The 26,418-nt window shown below is 54.3% G+C and overlaps 8 protein-coding genes across 8 annotated transcripts; 5 read left to right on the top strand and 3 right to left on the bottom strand.

Moving 5' to 3' along the window:
* Window positions 1-964: 964 nt before the first annotated feature.
* N656DRAFT_679116 (uncharacterized protein) lies at window positions 965-3,748 on the bottom strand (the record flags this gene model as incomplete). Its single annotated transcript, XM_064810527.1, has 1 exon — window positions 965-3,748. A coding segment is annotated over one exon (2,784 nt), but the record flags the coding sequence as incomplete, so codon positions are not given.
* Window positions 3,749-6,921: 3,173 nt separating this feature from the next.
* N656DRAFT_732195 (uncharacterized protein) lies at window positions 6,922-8,132 on the top strand. The gene is made up of 3 exons (XM_064812662.1): window positions 6,922-7,347; window positions 7,416-7,632; window positions 7,691-8,132. The coding sequence occupies exons 1-3, from the start codon at window positions 7,145-7,147 to the stop codon at window positions 7,802-7,804; spliced, it is 534 nt and encodes a 177-aa protein (XP_064669683.1). The 5' UTR covers window positions 6,922-7,144; the 3' UTR covers window positions 7,805-8,132.
* On the bottom strand, window positions 7,825-8,663 carry N656DRAFT_779603 (vacuolar ATP synthase). The gene is made up of 4 exons (XM_064815226.1): window positions 8,573-8,663; window positions 8,475-8,510; window positions 8,272-8,409; window positions 7,825-8,219 (listed from the first exon to the last, which is right to left on the bottom strand). The coding sequence occupies exons 1-4, from the start codon at window positions 8,627-8,629 to the stop codon at window positions 8,079-8,081; spliced, it is 372 nt and encodes a 123-aa protein (XP_064669682.1). The 5' UTR covers window positions 8,630-8,663; the 3' UTR covers window positions 7,825-8,078.
* Window positions 8,664-9,271: 608 nt separating this feature from the next.
* On the top strand, window positions 9,272-10,834 carry N656DRAFT_710281 (uncharacterized protein; the record flags this gene model as incomplete). The annotated part of the gene is made up of 2 exons (XM_064811657.1): window positions 9,272-9,535; window positions 9,602-10,834. 2 exons carry the CDS (start codon window positions 9,272-9,274, stop codon window positions 10,832-10,834), a joined length of 1,497 nt encoding a protein of 498 aa, XP_064669681.1.
* A 448-nt stretch (window positions 10,835-11,282) lies between these two features.
* On the top strand, window positions 11,283-14,663 carry N656DRAFT_109394 (uncharacterized protein). The gene has a single exon (XM_064808505.1). It carries the CDS (start codon window positions 11,731-11,733, stop codon window positions 14,629-14,631), a length of 2,901 nt encoding a protein of 966 aa, XP_064669680.1. The 5' UTR covers window positions 11,283-11,730; the 3' UTR covers window positions 14,632-14,663.
* Window positions 14,664-15,789: 1,126 nt separating this feature from the next.
* On the top strand, window positions 15,790-18,259 carry N656DRAFT_710298 (uncharacterized protein; the record flags this gene model as incomplete). Its single annotated transcript, XM_064811661.1, has 3 exons — window positions 15,790-15,921; window positions 15,979-16,053; window positions 16,127-18,259. The coding sequence occupies 3 exons, from the start codon at window positions 15,790-15,792 to the stop codon at window positions 18,257-18,259; spliced, it is 2,340 nt and encodes a 779-aa protein (XP_064669679.1).
* A 910-nt stretch (window positions 18,260-19,169) lies between these two features.
* N656DRAFT_109333 (uncharacterized protein) lies at window positions 19,170-20,568 on the top strand. Its single transcript, XM_064808504.1, has 2 exons — window positions 19,170-19,430; window positions 19,501-20,568. Exons 1-2 carry the CDS (start codon window positions 19,390-19,392, stop codon window positions 20,306-20,308), a joined length of 849 nt encoding a protein of 282 aa, XP_064669678.1. The 5' UTR covers window positions 19,170-19,389; the 3' UTR covers window positions 20,309-20,568.
* On the bottom strand, window positions 20,568-24,348 carry N656DRAFT_779601 (uncharacterized protein). The gene is made up of 3 exons (XM_064815225.1): window positions 23,612-24,348; window positions 21,494-23,528; window positions 20,568-21,415 (listed from the first exon to the last, which is right to left on the bottom strand). Exons 1-3 carry the CDS (start codon window positions 24,043-24,045, stop codon window positions 20,948-20,950), a joined length of 2,937 nt encoding a protein of 978 aa, XP_064669677.1. The 5' UTR covers window positions 24,046-24,348; the 3' UTR covers window positions 20,568-20,947.
* Window positions 24,349-26,418: the final 2,070 nt, after the last annotated feature.

Here is a 26,418-nt window from a genome sequence, read left to right as displayed (position 1 = left end):
GGTTCACATCCAAGCCAACTCTCCGATGTCTGTCGCTCAACAAGCACAAGATAGCTGTTACCGATCTACGAGACAAGACCCGATTGCTAATGTGGTGACTCGGTATCTCGCCCGTTTAGCCCTTCCTAACCAGACAAAGGGGCCGAGTGGCCGAGCAATCACCTTCAGCTTACCTTTCCTACCCACCCAGGGGAAAGTCCATATCAGAGAGGCAGGACCTAAATACCCCTACATAGCCAAACTGGGGAGTCTTCTTCCCCAAATCCATTACTTTCAACGACAGAGGCACGTACGAACCAAACAAAGCAGCATACAACGGACAGATGCCTCAATCGAATGGCCATACAAACAGAAAAAGAACCGTGTCTGACTACCTAGGTAGCTAGCTACCGCGGAAACCCAGGCCAGCTCAGCAAGATAAGCTGGGGCAGATCATCAAACCACCAGTAAAAAAAGATAGGGATCAGTCACTTAATCCTCACAAAACACAAGTCCGAACCCCATACAGCACTCCTCGGGCTACCCGGCTCCGAGCCCGTAAACACAGCCGTGGCATACCAGAACAATGAGGAAAGCAAAAAAAAATCGCCCATTCCTATACCCGCTTTCCGTTCCCTTTCCCGCTCAGTGAAGAATCATCCCTTCCATCCATCCCGTCAATCACACCTTCCGAAACGCCGCCCGCGCCCAGCTAACCACCCCGCCCAAGATTAAAGGATATGTCGCGGAAGAAAAAGCAGATAAAGAAGACGAAATCGCAACTAACCGCCCATTTTTGAGAGTCGAGAGTGTTGGGGATAAAAGGAACCGACAAAAGGACAAGGAGCTCAGTACAGTCATCCGTACCAACAGGTATCCATCGACACACCCCGTTCTATATAAATTACAGAGTCGCGTTCGTCATTTCAACGTCTCCTTTTTCCACGGTCGTTGGGGAACTCCCAATCCCTGTCCCAGTGCCACCACTGCCCCCTTCTACGCTGGTGGCAGATTTCGGCTCCTCCGAATTGGGAGTTGGGGGTTTTAGGAGGGTGGTGGATGTACTAAGCGACGGCCTTGATCCCGAACCCGCTGCAGCAGCCACCTTGTTTATCCTGTTCTTGTAGTCACTCAAGCTGAGCTTCTTCTTGACAGGACTCGGGTTCCCGACAGCAATTCCATGCACCGAAGACGGAGCAAAGGGGCTATTAGGGAAAGCACTAATCGAAAATGGCGACTGCAGGATCGACCCGGTAGAAGATAAAGGGGTGGTAGCGGACGAAGGCGCGGAGGCGGTTGCAGGGCTTCCAAACGTAGGGACAGGAGGCATCTGCACTCGTAGGTCGGGCGATTTGTTTTTCACGCGGTTGGCCGTGGTGGACGGACTCACGCCGACAACGCTCAGGTTGTTGGGAGACACCGGTGGTGGCGCGTTGGAAACTGCATTATCGTTTGAGCCGGAGGCTGTGGCCGAGGAACTCGCAGCAGGCCCATTTTCGTATCTCCTCGTCGAATCTGGGAGCCGCAGCTGCGCATCGGGATCGATTCCCTCGCCTACCTTGCTAGCAGTGACAGAACTTGCCTGTTCCACTGCACGGCGCTTCGCTCTCTCTTCCTCCTCGAGACGGAGCTGGTGCCAGTTGTCCAGCATCCGTTTCCTTAGACAGGACACCACCCTTCGTTTTGGAGTTCCTGTCTCGCTTGTTACGGGAGGATCCGTTTGCACAGCGGCATCGCGATAATTTGCGTGCGGTGCCGCCGAAACAGGCCGAGGTTGGGCAGGGGTCGATCCAGTTCTCGACCTCGAGTCTTTGGGGACTTGGCTAGCGTGCGTCGGGCTTACGCCGCTAGGTGACCCTGATTTACTTGATATTCTGGTCCCAGCATCAACATAACCACGTTCGGAAAAGCCGGTCGGGAGGTTTGGCGTCTGCGTAGCCGAACTCCCTTTTGACGTTTTCGCCTGGGTGTTCCCGGTACCGTCAGACACACGCTTTCTCTTCCGCTGTGGTTGCTGCTGCTGCTCCATACGGCGAAAGGAGTCTTCGACCATGGCAACTTTCCTCTTATCCCTGTCTGTCGGCTCAGTCAATATGCCAAGCGTATCGAACGAGCCTTGGCGCGCCGTTGGAGTCATGTCACGGCTAGGTGGCTTGCTCCGCGAGGAGCTCGACACAGATCTGCCGTCATGCTCGGGAACGTCTTCTAACTGGCCTTCGCTGGGAGCTCGGCTGTTGGTCGCATGCCCAGTGCTGGTGGGCGACAGCGCGTGCTGTGCCTTCGGCTTGCGTTTCTTGGTCTTGGGCGGGTTGATCCGAGGGCTGACCTTGTTGATGTAGTTACGGTGAAACCGGGCAAACGCACAATCCGTCCCAAGATTACACGCACAACCTCCGTGCTCCGAGAGGACAAGATGGACCCAGCTTGCGAGTTCCCGATACCCAATGTCGTCGAGACTTGGCTCAGTATGTGCGCCCGTAGAATCCTCACTGAGGCCGAGTATGCGGAGCATGCGCGTCTTGGTACTGGTGGGAAACCGAAAGTCCCATGGAATTGTGATTTGTTCTTTGGCTGCGATCTGCCGGTCGCTCACGAGCCAGAAATGATATTCGCTGCCAGCCGATAGGTAGGTCTCGAGGACGGCGTTCGGCCGGCAGCTGCGTCGGACAAACCGAGCTTCAGACCCTTCTTTCCTGGTGTCGATGTAGAGCGGAAGCAGCGGATGGAAAAGGACAAAGGGAAGGGGGGAAGTGAATTCGTCCCAACGATTCTCCGGGTCGGCGCAATAAGTCGCCTGGAAGCCGATTTGGCCGTTGACCTCGATGAGCGGGACATCCTTGCCAATCGCTGATGGCGCCTTGAGACACTGCCACTGCAGAACAGTGCCTGGCGAGACCATTTTCTTCGTATGCTCGACCTCTACCTTGACTTTGATGGAGTCGATATCGGAGGGAAGCTTTTGGAAGACCTCGTCAAAGGACCAGCCCGTCTCCTTTCGCATCTTTTCCTGATCGCGCAGCCAGCTCGACATGGCGTTGGAAACCTGCAAACCGGCAAAGCTATTGGTACTCACGATCTGGACATCCTGGTCATTGCAGAGAGAAAAGAACCCCGATGAATAATTGTGGATCTCAAAATCGTCCGGAAGATCTGGAGGGGTGGTCGCGGGACTCAGAGGGTGGGTGGCTTTCACGGTCCCGTACGAAGGGCTGCGCTTCGGCGCCTGCGAGCTGATTGACTGGTTCGACTTATGCGAATTCTTGGTCTTCTTGGAAGGGGGGGGATGATCGTGGGGACTTGGGTTTTTGAGGGTTTCGGAGGTGCCGTTGTGGAGTCCATTTATTTGAAGCTCAGAAGGCTTTACCTTCTTTCTTTGAGTTTTTGACGGAGGCCGTTTTGGTTTCTTGTCCACCGCTTCTTCCACTATTGGCACGGTGGTCCTGGCTCTCTGGCGCTCGATTGCCTGCTGGCGGTTCAACGATCTCGGCTCGCACTCAGCGCAAGAATGTGCGAAATCTGCCCGAAGGGCATCCTCGATGTTGTCTGGGTAGTAGCACTCGATGTGCTGCCATGTTTCGCACGTCTCGCAAAAAATCGTGTTTCCATCATCGTCAGTGAAGTTGCATATACACTTGATTGTGTAAGGCTCTTCTTCTACGGTCTCCTGTTTTCGAGCGACATCTCGAGCTGTGATGACGCCTGCGACGGAGAAGGTAGTCTGACTAGGGGGCGCGGTCGGCGTCGACAGTGCTGGCAGCCTGTCTGTCATAATCTTGAAGATAGCCTCGGGATGGCTTGGTAGCGGGAGAATTGTGCGGATATTTTATCTCTCCGGTCTGGAGGGCATGCTGCTCGCGCGATCCGACGCGATTGAATTCGAGGCGCGTGCGAAGCAAGGACCAGCGGAGACAACACCAAGATTGTCATTCGTCCAGGCTATCGGGATGCGCTACTCGCGACGCCGCACTCGAGGGTTGCGATGCTGCTCGGTTCAGGTGTTGTTGTCGGACGTCGCGGGAGGCTCGACGGTTAGGTTGGAGAACGAGGGTTGAAGGACACGCCCGGGTAGAAACGTCGCGGTGAAGATCTGGTTCAACTCAATGATGACGAAGAAGGACGTCGATCTAGCGGCGGTCCTAGCGATGTCGTCAAGTCGTGGTTGTAGATGTAAACGCTGCAGGTATTGGTCGCCTCTGGGGATGCGTGACGAGAGTCACGATGGAACGAGACGGAGAGACACAATGGGGTAGGATGGAAATGGATTGCGCCTCGAGGACAAAGGAACTGCAATCGACGAGAATGACTCGTTGAGGCGCGAAAGTGGAAATCCAGCTCGGATCCCGGGCGATGTATGTCTCGACAAAAAAAGAGACGAGTGGGTGACGCAAAAATTGGGGATTGAAAAGAGAGGCAGAGTTTGAAGGAGAGGAGAGGGCCAGAGTGGAAAGTGCAAAGAGAGAGGGGGGCCCACAGCGCGAACAGACGGAGAGGAGTGCAGCGCTGCGCGGCGCTGCATAGTACTGTAAAGTACCAGGTATGGTACGAATGTATTGTACCGGTAAGTTAACGCGAGCCCCGAGAGAAACGCTGCGACCCTAGGGAGGCCCGGGTCAAGGACGGCTCACCCAAATACACTGGAAAGGGAACAAACGAGGGAATGCGAAAGCACGACCAATCAGCCACGGCTTTCGTGGGAAAGCCTCGAGATTGTTTGGGGCGGGACAAGGAAGAAGAGGCGGAAAGGCGGGCTGACTTGCGTCGTGACAGCTCGATTGCCCCCTCTCACCCAGCAGTGGGAAGACTCCGAGCAAAGACTCGTGGCAGGAAATGGGGAGGTGAGCAGCCGAGTGTCTGACCTTGGAAAGTACCCGGCTCTACAGTGCAGACGGGTTTCGATGCAGCCTGAGGCACTAAACTCAGAACGGAGGAGGGGGGCGAAGAAAGGCGGTGGGCAACGGTGGTTTTGAAAGTCCGTTCGGGATTGGATTGGAGGAGGGACAGGCGATGAGTACCGAGGTCGGTTGGCGCCCTTTGCACAGCACCGATCGGCTTGGGTCAGAAAAATGGAATGAAGTGATCGCCCGACCCAACAAAAGCGGGGGACCGAGAGAAAAGAAGGCTGTTCGTGTAAAATTCGACGGCCAGCAGCGTTCCGCTTCTCGTGCATATGTAGCAACATTGACCAGCTATTCTTTGACAGGGAGAAACACGGTCCCGAGAGAGAAAACACACTCGACTGATAGTGTCCTTCTCAGATTTAAATTGAGGAATAAGGGTACCCGACATCGGCTGAAGAACAGACGGCGGGATGTATGAGGGCGGGTTTGTGTTAGGGAAGTTTAGGGTGAGAGAGCTTAGGCTTGAAATGTTGACACTAATGAAGGAGCAGATAAGCCGGAAAAATGCTGTTATCCAACCACGTACTTGGTATTTAACGTTATCCCATTTCTCATGTGCACGCTTGCAAGTTGCAACGGTTCAACAGCAAAGAGGACGACGGCCTGAGATATCATTGGGCATTTCGCCAGCGATGGAGATTGGAGAGTGCTCCGTGCCCGTGAGGTCGCAGAAGACTGTACGGATACTAGAAACTGTGATTACGTACAATACACACGGTGCGAAGTTTTATATACACGCACTAGTACTACAGTCTAACCTGCACACAACGATCAGAGGCATAACGATTACCTGTCTTTACCGATCAAAATCGTGAGCCCATCGTTATATATATGGGAAATTGCAATTACCTATCCATTAAGATAATCGTTAAGAATTTTTGCTGAGTAATGTATACAAATCGTTATAGTCAGTGGGATCTTCGGTGCTCTAAAATGGTACCTTGGTACCCCTGAAACAGTATTTTAGTGGTTGAGGAGGGTGTCATGTCCCACAATTTCCCTTCTTGGGCAAACTGTGGGGACCTCTGGATAACGATAACCTGGGATCTACGATTAAGATCCTGAACCCGGGCCAATCGTTATGTGCAGGTTAGACTGTAGTCTGTATTCAGTACAATACAAGTTGAAATGTACCACGTAATCTGGATACCTGGCTTATATTTACCACCCATGTTCTTTTGGCTGCGGAGTGAGCCTTTCGAGATCGAGTTGCTGGGATCTGGGCAAGATTGGCAGTCACGCCTTTCGCTGCCTCAGAACCAGAACCAGAGCCATGCGACGGATGCCTTAAGTTTGCTTACTGATATGTCGCAACGGCCGCTGGCATACATGAGTACACATTGTTGTACTGGACCAAGATTGCACCGGCTTTCCCAAAGAATCTCCATGACGCGATCGGCCCCTCATTGGTTCTCACATCCGACAGGGAACACCCAGCTTATTAGCATCTTTAATCGTTACAAGTAACGTAAGGTAGGCAATGAAAGTGAAGGGTAGATAAGCAATATATCGTTACCATACACATGTTTCCCCCTTGATACTGGCATACATACAGGCGGTTTTGTTCACCAAAGACAGAGCATGGCTAGCGTCAGCAAGAAGGGCGATACATCTGCGTGGTCCTGGTGGCCCCTGCCAAGCCGGGGGCTCACTGGTGGAGGGAGCTTTGACTCAATAGCACGGGCCGCATCCTGCCTGCCATTTCTCGCCCTATTGAATCAACTTCATTGATACGCGCTGAACCGAAAGCTACACGATATGTAGGAATCAAGATACCTAACACATACGGAACATAGAGCAGCATTTGCCTCAAATGTTAGCATGACATATTCTTGGCGGTGTCGGAGCTAAACAACTTGAAGTCGTGGTTGGCGAAACCGGTTGGTGCGACCTGTACTGCACTGTACCTACTGTACATACAGTACGAGCACATGACACGCTAAAATAGCAAAGCGAGGCGCCACCAGATGTTGTTGCCAGCTCCATAAAAGCCCCCTCTGTAGCAAATGAGAGCCTTGCTTCTCCACCATGACGTGCGGTTAGAGGTCACCGCCCCAACCAACCCAGCCGCCTGATAATCCTATCTGATTCCATCGCATCGTCGTCGCCGCCGCTCATCGACTTGGAATCTTGGCCATCGAAACAGTTTAGCTTCAATTCCTTCACATCCTTGTTTTAGGTACACCGACAACGCGATACTTTCAGGCGCTGTTCTAGTTGGAGGAAACGGATCGAGTTTTCCCGCCATCCATCGATAGTCAGTCACTATGAGGCTCTCAAGAGCCTTAGTCGTCCTCGCAGCGACCAGCGCCAACGCCCTCAATGTCTTCCGCGGCGACGGTCAGAGCGTGATTGCGGGAGACGAACTCGACGTCCCCGGCCAAAACCCACTCAAATTCTGCGAGGCCGACCGCAAGGATGACATCATCACCATCGAGAATGTTGTCTTGACACCAAATCCGCCTGAAGCGTAGGTTCTACCTGATATGAACGGCTAGAGTTCTCTTCGGCGCAAGACGACTGACAGTATCTTTCCAGAGGCGTTACCTTGGTCATCGAGGCGACAGGCACGGTAAAGGAGACGATAGTCGACGGAGCATACGTGAATCTGCAGGTCAAGTATGGCTACATCCGCCTGATCAACACGCAGGCCGATCTGTGCAAGGAGATCAAGAATGTCGACCTCGACTGCCCCATTGAGAAAGGCAAAATTTCAGTCATCAAGTCGATCGACCTGCCCAAGGAAATCCCACCGGTACAGTCTTACCCCATTGAGCCGTTTCTGGTGCAACCGCTACTGACAACTCCCGCAGGGCAAATACACGGTTGAGGCGGATGTTTTCAGCAAGGACGATGAGCATATCACCTGCCTGACTGCTACTGTCGTCTTTGGCCGGAAGGCTTTGGGCGGAATGCTCGATCTGTAACTCAGCAGCAGGGATTTTGTAGGGGAAACGATGTTAAGATAGTACCTAATCCGCATCACGAGGGCATTCTGAGGACCGGGGATCGCGCCATGGGTGAGAGAGGAGTTCTGCTGCTTTATTCTGTGCTACAATCGTCCTTGGGTATAGCATATTGACCGCACAAGGGGTCATTGGGCTTGTTCTAATGGAATAAACGACGTTGAGTTTCAACGACTGCCCATATCTGGCTGGCTACGTGGGATGAAGACTGCAATATAACCCGTGCATATCCTTCTTACTCGCCAAACAACCGGCGGACCCTCCGCAAAACGCTGTCTTTCTCTGGGTCATAGGGATGATCTTTGCTCGGGATCTCGAGGACGGTTGGGAATGCTTGCGTGTAAGTATCAATTCGATATCGTATCCGGTCGGCAATCTGCAACACCAATCTTAGTGCGTGACTCAACCCAGGGGACTGCGAGACTGACATGTTGATTGATCAGGACTATCCCAATGTCCTTCCTCTCCGTAGTGAACCTCTCAAAAGCCGCCTCAATGGCAGCGTTGTCCGTCTTCGAGTCTACTACTAGAAAGTTCTTCTGGTTGTCTGGCGGCGGTGTGACATGCTTCCAATCGATCGTGTTAGGCCGAGGGGAAGGATGGATCAGAGGGAGTCAGGCAGGGTACGTACGCCGATGCCTGCGAGGAGCAACCCCGTGACGGAATCCTATTGTCCAATATAGTAGTTAGAGCAAGACCTCAGAAGCGTACTTCCAAGAAATCTCTTGCCTCGTCTCCTATCACGGCCAGGAATTGCCGGTCCTTGTAGTCCGCTTGCGACGACATCGCGGGAGTAGATGATTCGGAGCTGCAGAAGGCGGCCTAGTTCAGGGCCGAGAATGAGCAATTGGAGTCAGCGTCTTATTGGTGGGGCAGCACGGCTTGATTGTCCAAGATACACGATTCCGTCAAGCATTTATTCAACAATGCAGGCGTTCTGTGCTAGGTGGGAACCGCAGGACCACTGATGTGATGATAGCACGGTTGTTGGACGGCAGCTCTGGCCAAGAACCTTACCAACAGACCCCCGTCGAAACCCCGCGGCCCCACGATGCGGTGCTGCCTTGCCGGGTGCGTCCAGTGCACTGTAGCTGACCCCTGCTCAGTGTAATTTTACCGCTTTCAACTCTACGTAATCCGCTCTTACCAAAATTTGACCCGACACCTTTGGATGTGCCCGACGGCCTGTTTCGCGAAAGTAAACAATCGAACCGGCGGGCTCTGGCGACAACAAAGGAAGACGACAAAGGAAGCGGCTAACCGCTACCGCAACAGGTCCTAGCTGGCCGTCGAGCGACGTTGTTAGCAGACGATTCTGGTGTCCGCGCTTCCCACATGGCTATTTAGACGCACGACTGACGGCAACCGAACCCATCACATAAACAAAATCCACCGCGACATTCGACATCGCAATTTGACTCCGCAGCTATGCCTCCGCGACCACAGCGTCTTGTGCGGCGCCGACCGCTTGGCGAAAGGCTCCGCGCCATGCTGAACCCCATTGACTTTTACCTCTGGCTGTCTGAGGAAATACAAACCTTTGACTGGGACTCGAAGGAGTTTGGGACGCGATTCGGACTGGTCGCCAACTTCGTCTTTCTCGTCGCGAGAGCAAACAATGGTGGAACAAGCGAGGCATTTGACGACGACGTGTTTGGCGATTCTTCTGGGAACGGCCTGATATCTCTGGTGGTAAGCCTAGCATACTCGCTCTGTTTGTCCCTTCGGATATCCTGCTGACCCGGTTGATGTGCCCAGGTAAATTTCCTGCTGTGGACATTGGCATCAACTTCCCTCCTGAACGCTTTCTACACCATGACACGATCACGGAGTTACCGCCTTTTCGAGGTGAGCGTCGAGACAGCAGGGCCAGGGACCCCATCGGCACAGCGAGTGCGTGTCGATTCGTCGCCCGCTTCTTCAACCCCTTTGCGGCTTATCCAGGGCGCACTGAGACCCGAGACTGCCGAGCAACGGGCGCACCCGGACAAGACGCGCGATGTTTGGGAGATGAGGGTGTGGGACCCGTATCCGGCGACTTTGCGCATGTTTTGCCTCTTCAGCCCCGGCCACGTTCTCATCCACATGCTCTTCCTACCGCTGCCACCCCTAGACCCGCGACCAAGCGTTACCGTGTTCAAATGCATCCTTCTGCAGGTAATCCTGTCGGCACAGCTCCTGCTCATGCACTCCCGCTTTTCCCAGCAAAGCAAGGACACAGCAATCATCCAGAAGGAAGTAATGCACGAGTACGACGTTAAGTACGTACACCCACGGCTTCACCCTGTTGTCCGTGAGGTTTCGACGCAGGTATCTATCAATGACGGCAAAATCGACCAGGAAGAAGTCACTCTTGGCACACCAGCGACAATAATCCGGCGCGCCTTTCAGACGCACCCGAACCCTAACTATGCCAAGCATATCGATCCTAACGCTGGTCAGATGCGGCAACCCAGGGGCACGATGTCCCCTAGCCAACAATTCACCCCTTCCTACAAGACCAGCGCAGCAGGGCCCACGTCCTTCGCCGCCATGGTCCAACAACACAATCAATCGCCACTTAGGCGAAGTCTGCCTCCCATGGTATCTCCAGGTGGAGGCGACGCAGCGACCACAGACCTCTCCAAGACCTCCTTCTCCTCAACCGGCACCAGCACTGGTACGGGCAGCTTTAACCTTCCGCCAGGGTCAGGTTTTGGCGGCAGCCTTGGCGTTTACACCCACATGAATTCGCCGCTTAAGAAGACGACTAGTCTTGGGGACATGAAGAACGGCGTCCCCTTTTCCCCGCGCAACTCGCGTGAGATGGCCGCGCTGGAGCAGAGGGAACTCGCCGAGCGCATGGTACGGCAGAGCAGTCCCTTCAAGGAGAGCAATCGTCGGGCGACGACACAGTTAGACCCGTCCAGCTTTCTGCACTCGCCTGAAAAGTTGGCCAAGGCAAGGGCCACCCGCTGGACGCAGGAGAGGTTTCCCTCCAGGAGGGTTTAGTAGACTGTTTTTGGGCGGACGATGTCGAATGAAGCGGTGGAAGTTGTTTGCTTCCATAGTCAAGAGGCCTCGTATCCAAGACCGACGAGCGACTCAAAGACGGGACGGCGTTCGTTTGTCAAAGCATGAGAAGATTGGGCGCACCGGCAACAGATATTTTCTTTGGGAACGGTTGGGGTACATACTTGAGCATATTCAGGCGTCCGGAGTCGTACAGGATGGATTCGGTGTTCTTCGAAAAAGTCGTGCCCGCATCTGATACGCATCAACTACTACTCTGTCGTTGTATCATAATCAGTACGGTCTCTAACTACACGGGGGTTATCTCGAGCACCGTCGAATTTCTGCATCTCGTCTCTAGGGTATCTGGGAAGATAAAGATTGTCAATACAATCACCAAGGCAAGAGCAGTTGGGGCAGGCGACACGAATGAGACGAGCAAATGCAAATGGCTATCCGGCGGAAGCCCCTTGCACCAGACCTGGAGCATATGGAACTTGAACATTAGCTCGGGGATTGGTGTCAGAAAGGGTAGGCGGCCCCGTGTCGCCCGGTTGTCTCTTAGCTTCCACAATCCGGACTCTCGAGTTTGGGTAAGTAGTTGCATCCATTTACGGGATGTTTGTCTCTACTGCTCCTTCCGAAACCTAGGCAAGGTGGGACTGTCTGCCATGATTGAAGTCGGAAGTTGGAAGCTGGAAGCTGACAGCATGAGCACTCCTCCTAAACCCCTCTCCCATACATCATCAGGCTGGAAACGCCTTCTCATTTTTGAGCGGATTCGATGCCATGGTCTGAAAGGCATCGGCAAGCCCGGCCTGACCCATTTCACCTATCTTCTCTGGCTCTGTCCTCATATTCATATCTCTTTGCCTACAAAGTATCTTAGATACTAGATGCCACAGGTGTCAATTCGCGATAAAGTATCCTTACTCCATGGTGTTGATGATACGGGCAACATGTTCTTATCCCCAGCCAGGGACCATCACCAGCACACCCGGCCGCCAATGCCTCCAGTCAAGGACAATATACATCAGACCCTAAGACAGCGTCACGCAAACACGGTTACAGTGCCAGTCGTACCCAGAAACCGCAAGCCGTTCGTCGCATCTGTGGTGAACTTCTTCTGCAAGCTTCGACCCAGCCGGCGCCCTGAGCGAGGCGGTACTCTCAGGTCGGTAACAGACAACATTGGGGAGTCTGAACCAGCCAGGGCAGACTTATTTGTGCGCAACAAAAGCAGATCGCATCATAGAGCCGAGTCAGTGAACAGTCCGGACTCGGAGGGAATTCCCCCGGGCCACTGGAACATTCCGTCGACTGTACGTGCACCAGGGAGCACTGAAGGAGACGGTGGAAGAATATCAACAACCACTTTCCTGCCGCGTAGGGGATACAGCATCAATACCCACAGTAGTCGAAATCCCGGGCACCACAAGCACGACGGAAGCAGTTCTCAAGCCGATCCGCCACCTGCAAAAAGCCTCGCCCCTTTCCAGCCAGCTATACCCCCCAATTCCATCGCCCCATTCACCCCCCTTCCTCGCCGCTCGCTCGTGGTGCAAACCAAACAGCAGCTCCGCCGGCAGCGCCGTAACCTCAAGCAAACGGGCGACTTCCTCGGCGTGACGGGAGTAAACCCTTACACGGGAGAGCTCGACGTTATCACCCCGCCGACAAGCAGCAGTAACAACAACAGTTGCGATGGTGAGAGGGGCGACAGGATAATCTCGCAGGCACCATCACCAGCATCCTCGTCGTCGTCATCAGCTATTCCGCACTCGAGCCTCCTGTCCGCCCTTTCCCAGCAGGCGCGGGAAGCGCGCGAGATGTATGACGCAGCCTTAGCGAAGCGCAAAGCGCGCATTGAGAGGGAGGAGAGGAAGCTGAAGAGGGCTGAGCAGCGGAAAGAGGTTGTCAGGGAGGCTGTCAAGGAGGGTGGCGTCAAGTGGATGAAGGAAGAGGGCGGCTGGCTGTCGGTGACTTTGCCGGGGCTGACCCAGGCTAGTGGGAGCGTAAGGCTACTAAGTGAGGCGGCTGATAGCACGCATCTGACGACGGAACGGGGTGCTTTTTTAGGGATGGTGGCGGCGGTGAGGGTGCTAGGTCGACGCCGCTACCACCGTCGCAGCAGCACCAGCAGTATGGAAGGGGAGGAGGTAGAGATAGGGATGGAGGCGCTAGCTCAGCGCCTGCAGCAAGAGGGGTATTGGCTGGGGACGCAAATGGGCAACACAGAGCTATCACTAGCCGGGGACTTGGGGTCGACAGAAGTGGTGACCCGGTTCAGGGTTCCAACGCGTCACAGGCTCGGTCCATGCCAGGAGATCAATGTCGGTTACCCAGGAGATCTGCTGGAATGGGGCTGGATGATCACCCAAGAGCTGCCTACCCATCCTACGCCCGGCCTGTTAGAGGACATGATTGCGCACGGCATCTGGACTGGTCGGGTACTGGAACTGGACGGCGCCAACTCAGCGAAGGGGTGTTCAGGCGGCCTGGTTCAAGACCAGAAGACCCTAGATGGTTTTACCAAGGGCGACGACATGAATCGGAGCCACTGGCCGGACACAATGACAAAAGCCATCAGCCAGTCACGCCTATCTGCCTGCATACGCACCATCACCACTACTGGCTCAGAGTGCAGCCAACAGGATCCCTCTCACGCCGGCGGTCACAACTTCGACGGCACGCTCGACGAGCTGGAAGAAGCTCTCCTGATGCGACGATACCCGACACCGCCAGCTCGGTCACAGCAAACATCGTCCCTGTCTTCGACCACAACACCCAGCAGCGACTATTCTCCGGAGTCGGCGGATTTCCGTCACCACACGCAACCGAGCGCCTGGCTGAGTCCCGCTGCCCCAGCTCCGTCTACGGAGAAGAGATCAACCGCAGTAGAAGACGTAACGGTAATGGTATTGCTCCGGGCAGCCCCGACCTCGGAGGTGGAACCAGAACTAGACAGCGCTACTACGTCGTCGACAAGGAGTCAGGAAGACGAAACGACGACGCCTCCGGAGGACAGCAGCCGGTCCGCCTGGCGAGCTCGGACGGAAGGCGAGCACGGGCGCAAGGACAGGACAAGGAGCCAAACCGAGGAGCAGAGCGAGGGCATATGGGAATGGGAGATGCGCAAGACGATGAGGAGGAAGAAACATCCCAGAAACGAAGCGGTAAGCGCGAAGAAACTCGCACCCGCTTATACCTCCACCTACCTCGCGAAACCTTCTTGCCATTACCGGCAGACCTTCTACCGTACAGCTATGGCACGGCGAGCCGCACGGGCAGCCTTTCAGGTTGCACACCAGTGGACGTCTCCTCCAACCCCGGGGCCGTCAATGACGATAGTTCAACCACCGGTATCAGCCTCCCGCGGGAACCCCGGCCCTTCCCCTGGCCAGGCCAAGCCCAAAACCAGTCCCAAGCAGCCCGTTGTCTTTCCCCTGGCCCAGAATGCGATAATAGCAGGCCACAACGGCAAAGGAGACACCGGCAGTCATTCCAGGCCGCATGATATCATGAGGCGGATACTGGAATCCTGCACGTGGGCCGGCGCCGGGATGGTTGGAGGTTATTGGCGGGTTGTGGCGCCCGCGTTTGATGGCAGTTCGGACATAAGAAAGAGGCTTGACAAGGCGCAGGCAACTTGGGAAGACTGGGGCGTTCTTGTGCTGGCTGTTGGGTTTGTGTTCCTGGCGGTTTCGGCTGGGGTGTGGGCGATCAGGGGCATTGTCTTGGTTGCGAGGCTGTTTGGAGTGCTCGGGGGTGTTCTGAGGGTTGTGGCGGGGTTTTGATAACATTGGGGATGTGCATACATGGGGGATCAAGAGACGAGCCGCCTCGTTTATTGTTCAGTACTAGGATAGAGTAGTAGTCGTGTAGGCAAACATCTGATAGGGTCTCTCGGAACGTGCTAAACCGGGATGCGGTGCTTGTGCCGCTGTCAAGAGCGCAAAGCGGTAGGCAGGGGAGACAGGTAGTGACCCATATGCCAGATACAGTCGGGTATTCCCCCGCATCCGCGATGTTAAATGGGATGATAACGTCCCTTTGAACGCTTTACAGTACTGGCCTATCCCGCGTTGGAGAGGTAGTTTGCTGTTTGCTCCAATAAGGCCAACCGTTGCCGGCACAGGAGCTGATTGCCGTGAAGTAACGAGTTATCCTATTCTCGCTGTAGCATTCTTTGAGGAATACGTAGATAAACCTCCAGGCTTCAGGGGATCATTCTACTCCGAGGACAAGGAGAAGAAGTCCTGGGACTCGTTGACCCGACGTCATGAACTTGCACTAGCATTCGATCCTGTATTCGTCTATTTCGTCTCCCAGAGACATGAAAAGAGGCCCGTTTCTATCTATAGTGCAGGAGTATTTCAGCCCACCGACGCCGGTCTTGGACCGAACCCGGGAAATACAGCGGATGTTTTGGGGTAGATCGACCGTTTTCAGACCGCTGCCCCACCCATCCCAGGGCATTGTTAGCGACGGCTCTCTTCCTTCCCCCGCCCCGATCAACCCCATGCCAAGCCACTGGCCAATTGCAGGCTATCCTTTAGCAATTCCGGTGGCCACTCCGCATTCCGCTAACCGGAGCCCGCTGCTGTACTCCGACTATCGGCGCTTCCCAGATCTTTGAATTGGAGTCCGTCATCAGACCGAAGACTTTCATAAGTGGCAGAACTCATCCTGTTTGCATTTGCATCAAACGGTTCAAGGCAAATAACCTTTGATACTAAATTCTTGAGAGGGCTTTCCTTTCTTCGCCACTGAAGTTTCTCAACCACAAAACGTTTGACGAGTGGGATCACACTTCATCGCACACAGTACCACCACCCTTCGGCTGTTGTTGCGGATTATATACATCATCGCGTGACCACTTTTGACCCGACGCACACATCGATCAAGAAGCGGATCTGAAGGAAGCTTTAGCTTTCGCATCGGAGAAATCAAAGATGCCAGTCGCCGAGAGGACACCCCAAACCCTCTACGATAAGGTCTTTCAGGCCCACATTGTCGACGAGAAGCTCGACGGCACCATCCTTCTCTACATCGACCGCCATCTCGTGCATGAAGTCACATCACCAGTGAGTACTTTCGCGAGGCACACCCAAAAAACATCAATCACTGACATGCATCGCCAGCAAGCATTCGAAGGATTAGAAGTCGCCGGGCGCAAAGTCCGGAGACCGGACTGCACCCTTGCCACAACTGATCATGTACGTTTTACCCATTGTTCTCCCCGAAAATTAATGCTTTCAAGAAAATTAACCAACGCGTACCATCTCTTAGAATGTGCCGACAACCTCCAGGAAAAGTCTCAAAGACATCGCAAGCTTCATTCAGGAAGACGATTCCCGGACTCAGTGCGTGACACTGGAAGAAAATGTCAAAAAGTTTGGCATCACATACTTTGGTCTGAGCGACAAGAGGCAAGGTATTGTCCACGTCATCGGACCCGAGCAAGGCTTCACCCTCCCCGGTACGACAGTTGTGTGCGGTGACAGCCACACGTCGACCCATGGCGCATTCGGCGCCCTCGCCTTCGGTATCGGCACCAGCGAGGTAGAGCACGTTCTTGCCACACAGTGCCTGATTACCAAGCGCAGTAAGAACATGAGGATACAAGTCGACGGCGAGCTTGCGCCGGGGGTCAGCTCCAAGGACGTGATCCTCCATGCCATTGGCAAGATTGGCACCGCCGGCGGTACGGGTGCCGTCATCGAATTCTGCGGCTCCGTGATCCGCAGCCTCAGCATGGAGGCGCGTATGTCCATCTGCAACATGTCGATCGAGGCTGGTGCGAGGGCTGGAATGGTTGCGCCCGACGAGATCACCTTTGAATACCTCAAAGGAAGGCCGTTAGCCCCCAAGTACGGCTCTGAGGAGTGGAACAGGGCTGTCGCGTACTGGGAGTCACTCAAGTCCGACCCGGATGCAAAGTACGACATTGACGTCTTCATCGACGCTAAGGATATCATTCCTACCGTCACCTGGGGTACAAGCCCGGAGGATGTTGTGCCGATCACTGGTAGCGTGCCCGACCCCGAGACCTTTCCTACCGAGGCCAAGAAGGTGGCCGGCCGACGGATGCTTGAGTACATGGGCCTCACACCCGGAACGCCTATGGAGGATATCGTGGTTGACAAGGTCTTTATCGGCTCCTGCACCAACTCCAGAATTGAGGATCTTCGCGCTGCCGCTCAAGTGGTCAAGGGTAGGAAGGTGGCGCCGAATATCAAGCGCGCCATGATCGTGCCCGGATCCGGCCTCGTCAAGGAGCAGGCGGAGAGAGAAGGCTTGGACAAGGTGTTCACCGACGCAGGCTTCGAATGGCGGGAAGCGGGCTGCAGCATGTGTTTGGGCATGAACCCGGATATTTTGTCTCCCAAGGAGAGATGCGCCAGCACCAGCAACCGGAATTTTGAGGGCCGTCAGGGCGCCCAAGGCCGGACCCACCTTATGTCGCCCGTAATGGCGGCAGCCGCCGCCATTGTGGGCAAGCTTGCCGACGTAAGGAAGCTGGCGCAATTCCAGGGCAGCCCCCACATCGAAGCCGCTGTTGCTCCCGAGCCCACATCCGGCAAGGCGCACGCCGATGAGAGGATCGAGACTGACGACACGGAGAAGGAACACCTCACGGACCAGCCTGAGGATTCCTCGCCGCAGGTCAACACGTCGATTCTCCGTGGCGGTGCCGCTGGCCTTCCGAAATTCACCATTCTTAGGGGCATCGCCGCGCCCATGGAAAAACCCAACATTGACACGGATGCAATCATCCCCAAGCAATTCCTCAAGACGATTAAGCGGACAGGGCTTGGCAGTGCCCTGTTCTATGAGATGCGGTACCTCGAAAACGGCCAGGAGAACCCTGACTTTGTCCTCAACAAGGAGCCTTACCGCAAGGCCAAAATCATTGTCTGCACCGGCGCCAACTTTGGCTGCGGCAGCTCGCGCGAGCACGCCCCCTGGGCACTGAACGATTTCGGAGTCAAGAGCGTCATCGCGCCGTCGTTTGCAGACATCTTCTTCAACAACTCGTTCAAGAACGGCATGCTGCCCATTCCGATCCGGAACAAGGACGATTTGGAAAAGGTGCACGCCGAGGCGGTGGCGGGCAGGGAGATTGAGATTGACCTGCCGAACCAGCTCATCAAGGATCAAGATGGCAACACGCTCTGCGCGTTTGAGGTGGAGGAGTTCAGGAAGCACTGCCTGGTCAACGGGCTGGACGATATCGGCTTGACGATGCAGCTCGAGGACAAGATTGCGGAGTTTGAGAAGAAGATGTCGAGGGAAACGCCTTGGCTCGACGGGACGGGCTATCTTAAGCGCAAGGGCATGGGCGGTAAACTGGCCGTCAAGGCGGCGCCTCTGCCCAAGACGAACCGCGGTGACGTGAAGACCGAGCCGCTGGAGTGGTAATAAGCTACTCTTACTTCTAGTGGTGATGGTTACTGGGCTGGGATTCTGCTTGTGTTGTGATACCTAGGATGAGGTCCTCTTTATTTGCTTTTCATGAGCCGGAAGTTGCGGCGATACTATGACTTCTCTATTGGCCGAGCCCTACTCTTTTAGGAACAGATACTGGCTACATGGCGGAGGATTTGGTCAATAAAAGCAACTGGCGTATTTTACCGTGAATGGCTGATCTTTTCTACCGGAAACGATTTGTCAGCACCTAAATCAGTCCGTCAACGTTCTAAATGTTGAGGCCCTTATTCAGCAACCGTCAGATTTGGCTTCGCTCGCGTGCGTCCCAAGCCTCAAGCATACAGGATGGAAAACGGCTGCAACAGCCCAAAAGAGAATGTGCCCCAGGCACCGAAATTCTTCAACCACCTTCTTGGGAAAGGGTGCTGCCCTTACCGACAGGATCTTAGTCAGACATTCTCACGATGTGTCGAAGTGGGAAGCCAGTTCACGATGCTTGTCTAGCTGAATCAAGACACATGCCCGAACGCAAACCTCGGCGCTGGGTCGCCATCCAGGACTTGGGGCCATGCAGGTCCACGGCGTCGTCACTCTTAAAGATCCTTCTCCTTTCTCTTTGCCCTTCCTTGGGCCCATAGCTACCCCCAGCGAACGGCACAGTCCCGCCAGCCTGGATGCCATGCCCTTACCCTCTTGCTCCCTCTCCCTGTTCTTAGGGGAAACAGGGGCTGGGCACACGCCAAGCTGACGATGTATGATGATGATGATGTATGGAAAATCCTCATGCTGCTTTTCGGAATGACCGACCTGGCCTTGTCTGCTCTGGATGGTGAGGAAGGAAGAAATAGATAAGGACCCAAGGGCCCCTCCTCATCAATTGGCTCGGACCAGCTCTATGAGTGGCAGCAGTAAGTAAAACTTTGCGAATTTTCGCGACAGTAAGGATCGCATGACTGGATTCACCCCTTCGAGTGCCCGGTACGGCAGCAGCAACAGCAGCAGTCCTACCCCGTCGGCGTCAGATCCGCCAAAGAAACGGACACGGGCAAGCAAGCCAAAGGTTCGAACCGGCTGCATTACATGGTAGGGCTCCACCATCTCTCCTTGGATAGCTACTACGAATGACGGCTGATATAGCTTCTCATCATCCTTCTCTCAGCAAGTGAGTAGCGGCATACATCCCGATATCTTGCTAGTTGGTAGAAGAAGTCAGTTAACCGGCCACGCCTTAGAATCCGACGAGTCAAATGCGGCGAAGAGAAGCCGGCCTGTCTGCGGTGCACATCAACCGGCCGCGTTTGTGACGGCTATGACAACAAGGGGACGTCCTCACCATGCAGTCCTCCAAAATCAGCACACACGGCCGAGCCAGCTAAGACCAAGTCCGTCGAGACGTGCCCTTGGAGCAGGGCGATTCAATCGATGCGTGCTACTGGAACCTGCGCCGACGGCACCAAAACCAAGCAGGATCCATCATTTACTAGACTCCGGGCTTTCAGCCCCGACACCCTCGCCGCCAGGCATGACTCGGCGTGTCCGTTCACGACCTTCTGGAACCGTGTGATGACCCGGCCGAGCGACCACTGCCCGGACGACGCGGCCCTGCAGCACGGCCTGGCGGCGTTAAAAGCGGCTTACCAAGCCTTCCAATACCCCGACGACGACGACGACGGTGTCGAAGTCTTCATCATACAAGAGTACAACAAGTCCATCGAGCGGCTCCAGCTGGTGGCGGCCCACACGGCAACGAGCCTGCGCGTGACGCTGCTCTGCTGCCTCGCCTTCATCTCGCTCGAGACGCTGCGCGGCAACCACGCCGTGGCCGTCACCCACCTCGTCAACGGCCTGCGCATCCTGCAGTCCCTTCCCCCGTCGGATTCCGGTGACAACAACAGGGACACCAACACCACCCTCGACATGCCCCACATAATCCAGCTCTTTGCCCGCCTCGAAGTGTCCGCCTTCGGCGCCCACGGCGGCAGCAGTAGCAGTGCTAGTAGTAGTTCCAGTATCCAGCCCGTCGTCTCGCAGAGGGAGTAGCCGACAGACCGAACCCGGTGATGCTTCGATGGTAGCAGCAGCACGAGGCACCCGCGCCCTTCCCCACAAACAACACCCGCGGCTACAGCGGGAACCTAAACATTACTATCAGACCCTGCGCAGCAGTAACGACAGAACAGCATGCATGCCTGCTTGCTGGGAGCAAGCATCCTCCAGGTCTGAATAGGAGGCACAACAACGAAAACAGTGAGCACTGCACTGGCATACCACCAAGTTCGTTCAAAATTTCACGGGACCATATGCGTGCTCCTGGGATTGAAATCAAGGGGACGGTTTCAACCATATAATTGGTACGGTACATACATGATATGATGATGGGGTATTCCGCTCGCTAACAACCGCAGCCTCCGTGACAGCAGCAAAGAATGTACCTGGACGGAAAGCAGCATGATGACAAGATCAAATACAGCTGGAAAAAATTATGGTACTAAAGGAGAAGGAGGTGAAGGTGAAGGTGGCGGGATGAAAAGGGAATATAGACAAAATAAAGAAAAATAACGTTTTCCCAGTCCTGCCAAACCCCCATAATCCTATTCCCATCCCTATTTTAACCATGACAGATGCAAAAGCCCGTCCCCTATCCGGATATCTAGCCCACCCGTCCGCCTGTCAGCCATCTCAAAGCTTCCCGGCAACAACCTCCTTTTTGAATATCCTGACGCCTTCCACTTCACAAAAAGGCACGCCTTCCACCGTGATGATCTTCTGCCCCTTCGTGACATCATCATCGTCGCTATCGCTGTCGTCTACAGGCCCGGGAGCCGCGGGCCCGGGATTCAAGCTCAGACCGCCCGGTGTCTGCTTAGCCTTTACGTCGGCCGTCGATTTCCCGTCCTTTTTGCCCTCGTCCGCCCCCTTCTTTTTCTTCTTCTTATCCTCGGGCACAACGCGGATCAGTTGCTCGGCCCTATCATCGTCATCGATTGAAATCCACTCCAGCTTCAGGAACGGATAGTGCGAGATGTTGTCAATCAGGAACCGCTTCGTCTCGCGCATGACCCAGACACACGTATCCTCGTTACGGAGCTGGATAATGTGCAGAGCTCTCAAGCTTGCCAGCCCGGCGATGTGCTGCATGAAGGAGTGCTATTCGCCGCTGGGTTAGTGCCTGATCGATAAACTAAATAGGGAACACACAGCCTCGGAAGTGGAAGAGAAACATACCATAGCCCGGACGCTCATGTTGCACGCCAGCTCCTCAAGCTTCCGTCCATGCCTGCACAGCAGCAGCACCGTCTTCTCGTTGACATCCCATGCCGTATCCGCCAGGTTTTTGATCATCAGCCGCCGCAGAGTCCCCATGTGGCGCTTGAGCGCCATCTTGCGGATCTGGTCTATCGTCACCTCGGTCCTCGGCGCAAAGCTCTCGGGCTTATACTTAACCTCTCTCTCGAGCATGAAGAGCTCGTGCACTTCCTGGAGTGCCGAGACAAAGTTCAAAAAGATGGGTGTGACGTGGTCGGTGAAGATCTTGCGCAGCGCCAACGGAGCCTCCTTGTTCTCCTTGTGGAGCAGCGCCCAGACCGGGTTCTGGATGCCAACATTAAGAAGCGTAAGGCGGCGAAGAACGCGCAGATCGACCGCTCGGGAAAGAACAGACGCCTTAACCGGAATGAGGTAGATGCTAAGAGACTCAAGTGCCATGCCCCTCGTTTTGCGGAGGTACTCCCCCATGCGCTGGATGTGAGCGTGTAACTTGTCCCTGTCGGTAGTTGTGGGCTGAATCCGCTCGGCGAACTCAATCTCTGCTTCTAAAATGCTAATCTCCCGCTGCATGTCCTGGATACTCCGGTTGAAGCTCAGCATCTGCGACTCGGCCTCCACTAGGCTCTTGAGGTCGACAGTCGCGCTGTTGGCATGTATTCGCTGAATCTCCCGGTCCAACTGTCTGGCGTAGGCCTCGAACTCATCAAGTTTCGCTGACAATTCCTTATAGTTGGCCTTTTGCGCAACCAGATTGGCCATGGCCTTTCCGTACTCTGCTTTTGCATGCGCAACGCCCGCTGCTGCAGACGAGGATGGTTCTGAAGAAGTGGCTGCAGTTTCATCTACTGGAGAATCACTGGCCGGTGGGTCCTGGGGATCAATGGAGAGCTCTCCTTCAGGCTCTTCGATATCAATATCCTCGGGGCTCACGTCCTTCTGCGCTGCCTTCGCTTTCCTAGAGGCTGTGGGTTGGCTGAAGAGGCTGAGTCCGGACTCGTTTGTGTCGGCAGACTCTTCCGTAGCTGTGGTCTCAGACGATGGATTGGCACTCGATGATGAGGCGTTAGTGTCGTTCGGTGTTTCCTGCTCTTTCTCTTTGGGCGGTTTGATTTCATCAAGGTACTTCTGAGCCGCGAGTCCAATCGCGTCAAGGACGTCCTGGGACGCCGCAAAATTGCCAGTGCCGTTCACCTCGGGGAGCAGCTTCGACACATATGTCTTAATTCGGCTAACGAAGTCGTCGTCAGACTTGATAGGGAGCTCCCCTTTGGTATCCTTCACTTCAGGTTTCCCCTTGTCATTTTCTCGATTCCTCCGAGACCTGATATCCAGCAAGGGTTCGGTATCGAAGATGCGACCCAGTGCGGATTCTTGTGCTTTCTTTTCTTCCTGTGCTCGGAAGACTTTGGCAGGCCCGCTCACGTCGTCGTTTTGCGGTGGGGGCGGTAACGGCTGGAAGTCGTCCTCGGAAACTGAGTCTTCTGGGTCTGGGTCGACCGACGGACTCCTGGCCAGCGACGCAAGCTTTTCTGAGAAGGATAGTTTCAGCTTCGAGAGAGTCCCAGCGGAGTTCCGAATGCACGACCTCAGTTCAGGAACAAGGTCAAGCGTGTCGATGTCGAGGACAGCAAGGGTCTTGAGGTTTTTGAAGCCGGATAGCGTCGTGGCTTCTTTCACAAAAGGTGATTTCTTGGCCACCTTGGACCGTGGCGCTTTCGGTACCGATGAGGAAGGTGTGGTCACGGTTGCTACATAAAAGCTCCCGGGAGGAGGGAGTGGAGGTGGTGCAAAGCCTGGTGGAGGAAGGGGGTTAACCGGCACAACATGCACGGGTGCTAAGGACGGGGTCGAGTTGGATGCATTGTATGGAAGCGGTGGTGGCGCATCGTACTGAGAGGGTCCAGCGTGTAGCCTGATATGAACGTGAGAGAGAGACCCGATCTGGTGCAGTGCATTGTAGACCGGACGGCTGAGTTCGATGCGGATGTTCCACCTACAAAGATGTTAGTGTCTTGAGGTTCTCAACTTGTCTTATCGGAGCGCGCGCAACATCCTTGGGAGGTGGGAGAGACTGACTTGAAGGACTCGAGCGCTTTCGCCTTGCGCAAAATCAAGAACAGCAAAGTGTTCATAAACTTGCCGCAGCTCAGGTTGGTAAGATAGGGCCTATAAGCAAGCTCGGCCTTGTCGCCCATGTAGAGGGTATCAAGACAGAGGTTCCGCAGGTGCTGGGCATAGTTGTAGTCGCTCGTAGCGAACGTGTCGAAGCCCCCGGCGAGGGCATCGACGGGCCCGTCAAATTGCGGGTTGTCCTCATCCGGAAAGACGATGCGGAAGTCGCGATACAGCTCAGCGGCAGCGAGTTCACGGAAGTGCTTCGAGACCACAGAGAGACTGATCAAGTCGCTCGTGGGACAATGTCTTACTATCTCTCTCTGCACCTCTCCAGGCAAATCCAAGAAGGGAAACGGCCGACTTGCCAGGGACCCGGGCGTGCCCGAGGAAGTCATGGCGAGGACGAGGCGGGTGGGGATTTCGGCCGAACCGGCACGTCGTGGTGCGACAGCGGTGCAAGCAGTTCAAGACTAGTTGCACGGAGGATGGAACGGAGCCGGGCGGCTGAATGCGACCAAAGATCTCCAATGTCGGAGCACCGACTGATGATTTATAGCTAGAGTCAGCTACTGTAGGCTTCTCCGAGGGCGCAGATCTTGAAAGCTTATTTTCAGGTCAAGAACAGAGCAATTGCATGATTTCCTAGCGCAGCAAGCAGCAAAGGCAGGCAGAAGAGTTTATGGGAATGATGGAGGGCGTTGCGACAGGCGAAAGCTTGATGGATGTTGGGTGGTCGAGCAAGGGGCAGGCAGCGCTTTGAGTGGGATAATCTGCTACACGCTGCAGCGCTGTACGATTGATTATGAATGAAGTACTCCGTATGTGCGGAGATTCGCACCGTGCTGTCCTCCCTCTCCGACGGGGCCAAATTGCCGTGGCATAACACTAAGGTTAGCGCGGGGCAGTGGGGCGGCGATCGGGCGGGTTCCGTCTTTCTCCTCAACCTGGGATGATGTTGTTGCTGAAATCCAGGTTTGACAGCGAGGCGGCTTATTATAGTCCCAGTTCTTGTCAACCCCTTTGATCTCATTAATTTCGAAAGTTTCGCATTTCCTTACAAATAGTAAGGCTACACAGCTAGTACATAGTCGACCGGTTCATATTGAAGGTATGTTGAAGGGGACTTGAGTAAGGTAGTCCCAACCACGAGACATGTTACACGTCCAGGTTCTGTACAAAGTATGTATTGTACAATACATACAATACTCGAGTCCCCTGTAACTGGTGTGGGATGGTGTTGCAAGAGATACATTAGGATACTCCGTACAAGGGGTTATTCCCCCTACATCGCGCATTCGCAATCAGAAACGGTCTGGCAGACGGAGCAGATGTCTTGTAACATGATTATGTTGTTCCTGAAGAAAGAGCCTGAAGTCTCCTCAACCAGACTCATCTCATAAAGTCGCACGGTTTCCATGCTCTTGCACCAGAGCTCCTGCAGCACCCCTCGACCCCCTGGTGCACTGACCTTTGCTAGCGTAGATATATGTTACAGAGTTACAGAGTGTATTGTATAGAGACAGATGGGAAACAAACTGAAATGCCAATTGCTTTTATCTCAGGTTCTCAGACCAGCCATGCACTGTATCCTTTGTACTGCCCATGGACCCACTATATCCACAGAGCTCTCCAGCCAATCAGAACCCCCACCCAACAAACAGCGCCAGCTGGTCTGAGTACGTTCCGAACAAAATCGCGGTCTCCGTTATAGAACTGTCACTTTTCCACCTACTTTCCCACCCACAACCTACTACAACAACAGTTAGATATGTTACCTTCTAGATACATTAAAAGAATTGCATTTGCAAGGCCTTTTTAGCTGTGGTTGACTTACACCAATTGGTCTAATCCCGGCTGGAATGCAGCTAATTGAAGCCGTCGTGTAGGACGGCGCGGGGCCCGTTGCAGTCGCGTGGAAGCTATTGAGTCAACTTTCTATACCACTTTTTCCACCTAGTATAGTACTGACCTACTTGTGTAGCAATTGAAAGAATGGCCATTTTAAGAGCTTCTTACTAGTGGTAGGCTTTTTCGCATTGGCCTAGTATTGCCTAGGATATAGTAGTTACAAGCCGTCGCGACTGTTGTAAGCTGTTAAGTCAACCTGCCACCCGACTGTATAGGCCGACCTTCCACGACGATTTTTTCTACTAGTATTGCTCCTACGTGTACAAGTCTACCACTGAAATGACGGCCTTTGTAAGAGCTTCCTGCTAGTGGTAGGATTTTATGCGTGGGACTATTACTGCCTAGAATGCGTGCCGTTAAGTTAACCTGCTATCTGACTGTACGAACCTACTTCTATGCTTCCTAGGTAGTATTGCTCCTATATGTACGGGTCTACCACTAGAAGAATGGCTATTTCAAGAGCTTCCTACTAGTGGTAGGTTTCTTTGTGGGTGACCATTACTACCTGGGATGTAGCCGTTGCGACCTGTTACCTGACTGTATAAATCGACTTTCTACGCCGATTTTTCCACTAGTATTGCTCCCATGTGTACAAGCCCACCACTGGAATGACGGCTATTTTAAGAGCTTCCTGCTAGTGGTCTGATCTTATGTGTGGGCCCAATACTGCCTGGGATACGCGCTGTCAAGCTAGCAATTCTATACCCTCTAACCTAGATCTCCATAGCCTACGAAGATATTGCTATGAGGGTAATTGCCTAAGGTAGGCCTGCTATTTCTTATCCTCTATGTTAAATTTGACAATGGTATTCTAAGTAGTGGTTGATTCTGACTGGGGTAATCTAGGTCGACGCCCCTCA

This window comes from Canariomyces notabilis, assembly GCF_033297395.1.
Source record: "Canariomyces notabilis strain CBS 508.74 unplaced genomic scaffold N656scaffold_12, whole genome shotgun sequence".
Lineage (NCBI taxonomy): Eukaryota > Fungi > Ascomycota > Sordariomycetes > Sordariales > Chaetomiaceae > Canariomyces > Canariomyces notabilis.
Note: the sequence above shows the minus strand (reverse complement) of the source record. Positions and strands in the feature narration are given on the sequence as shown.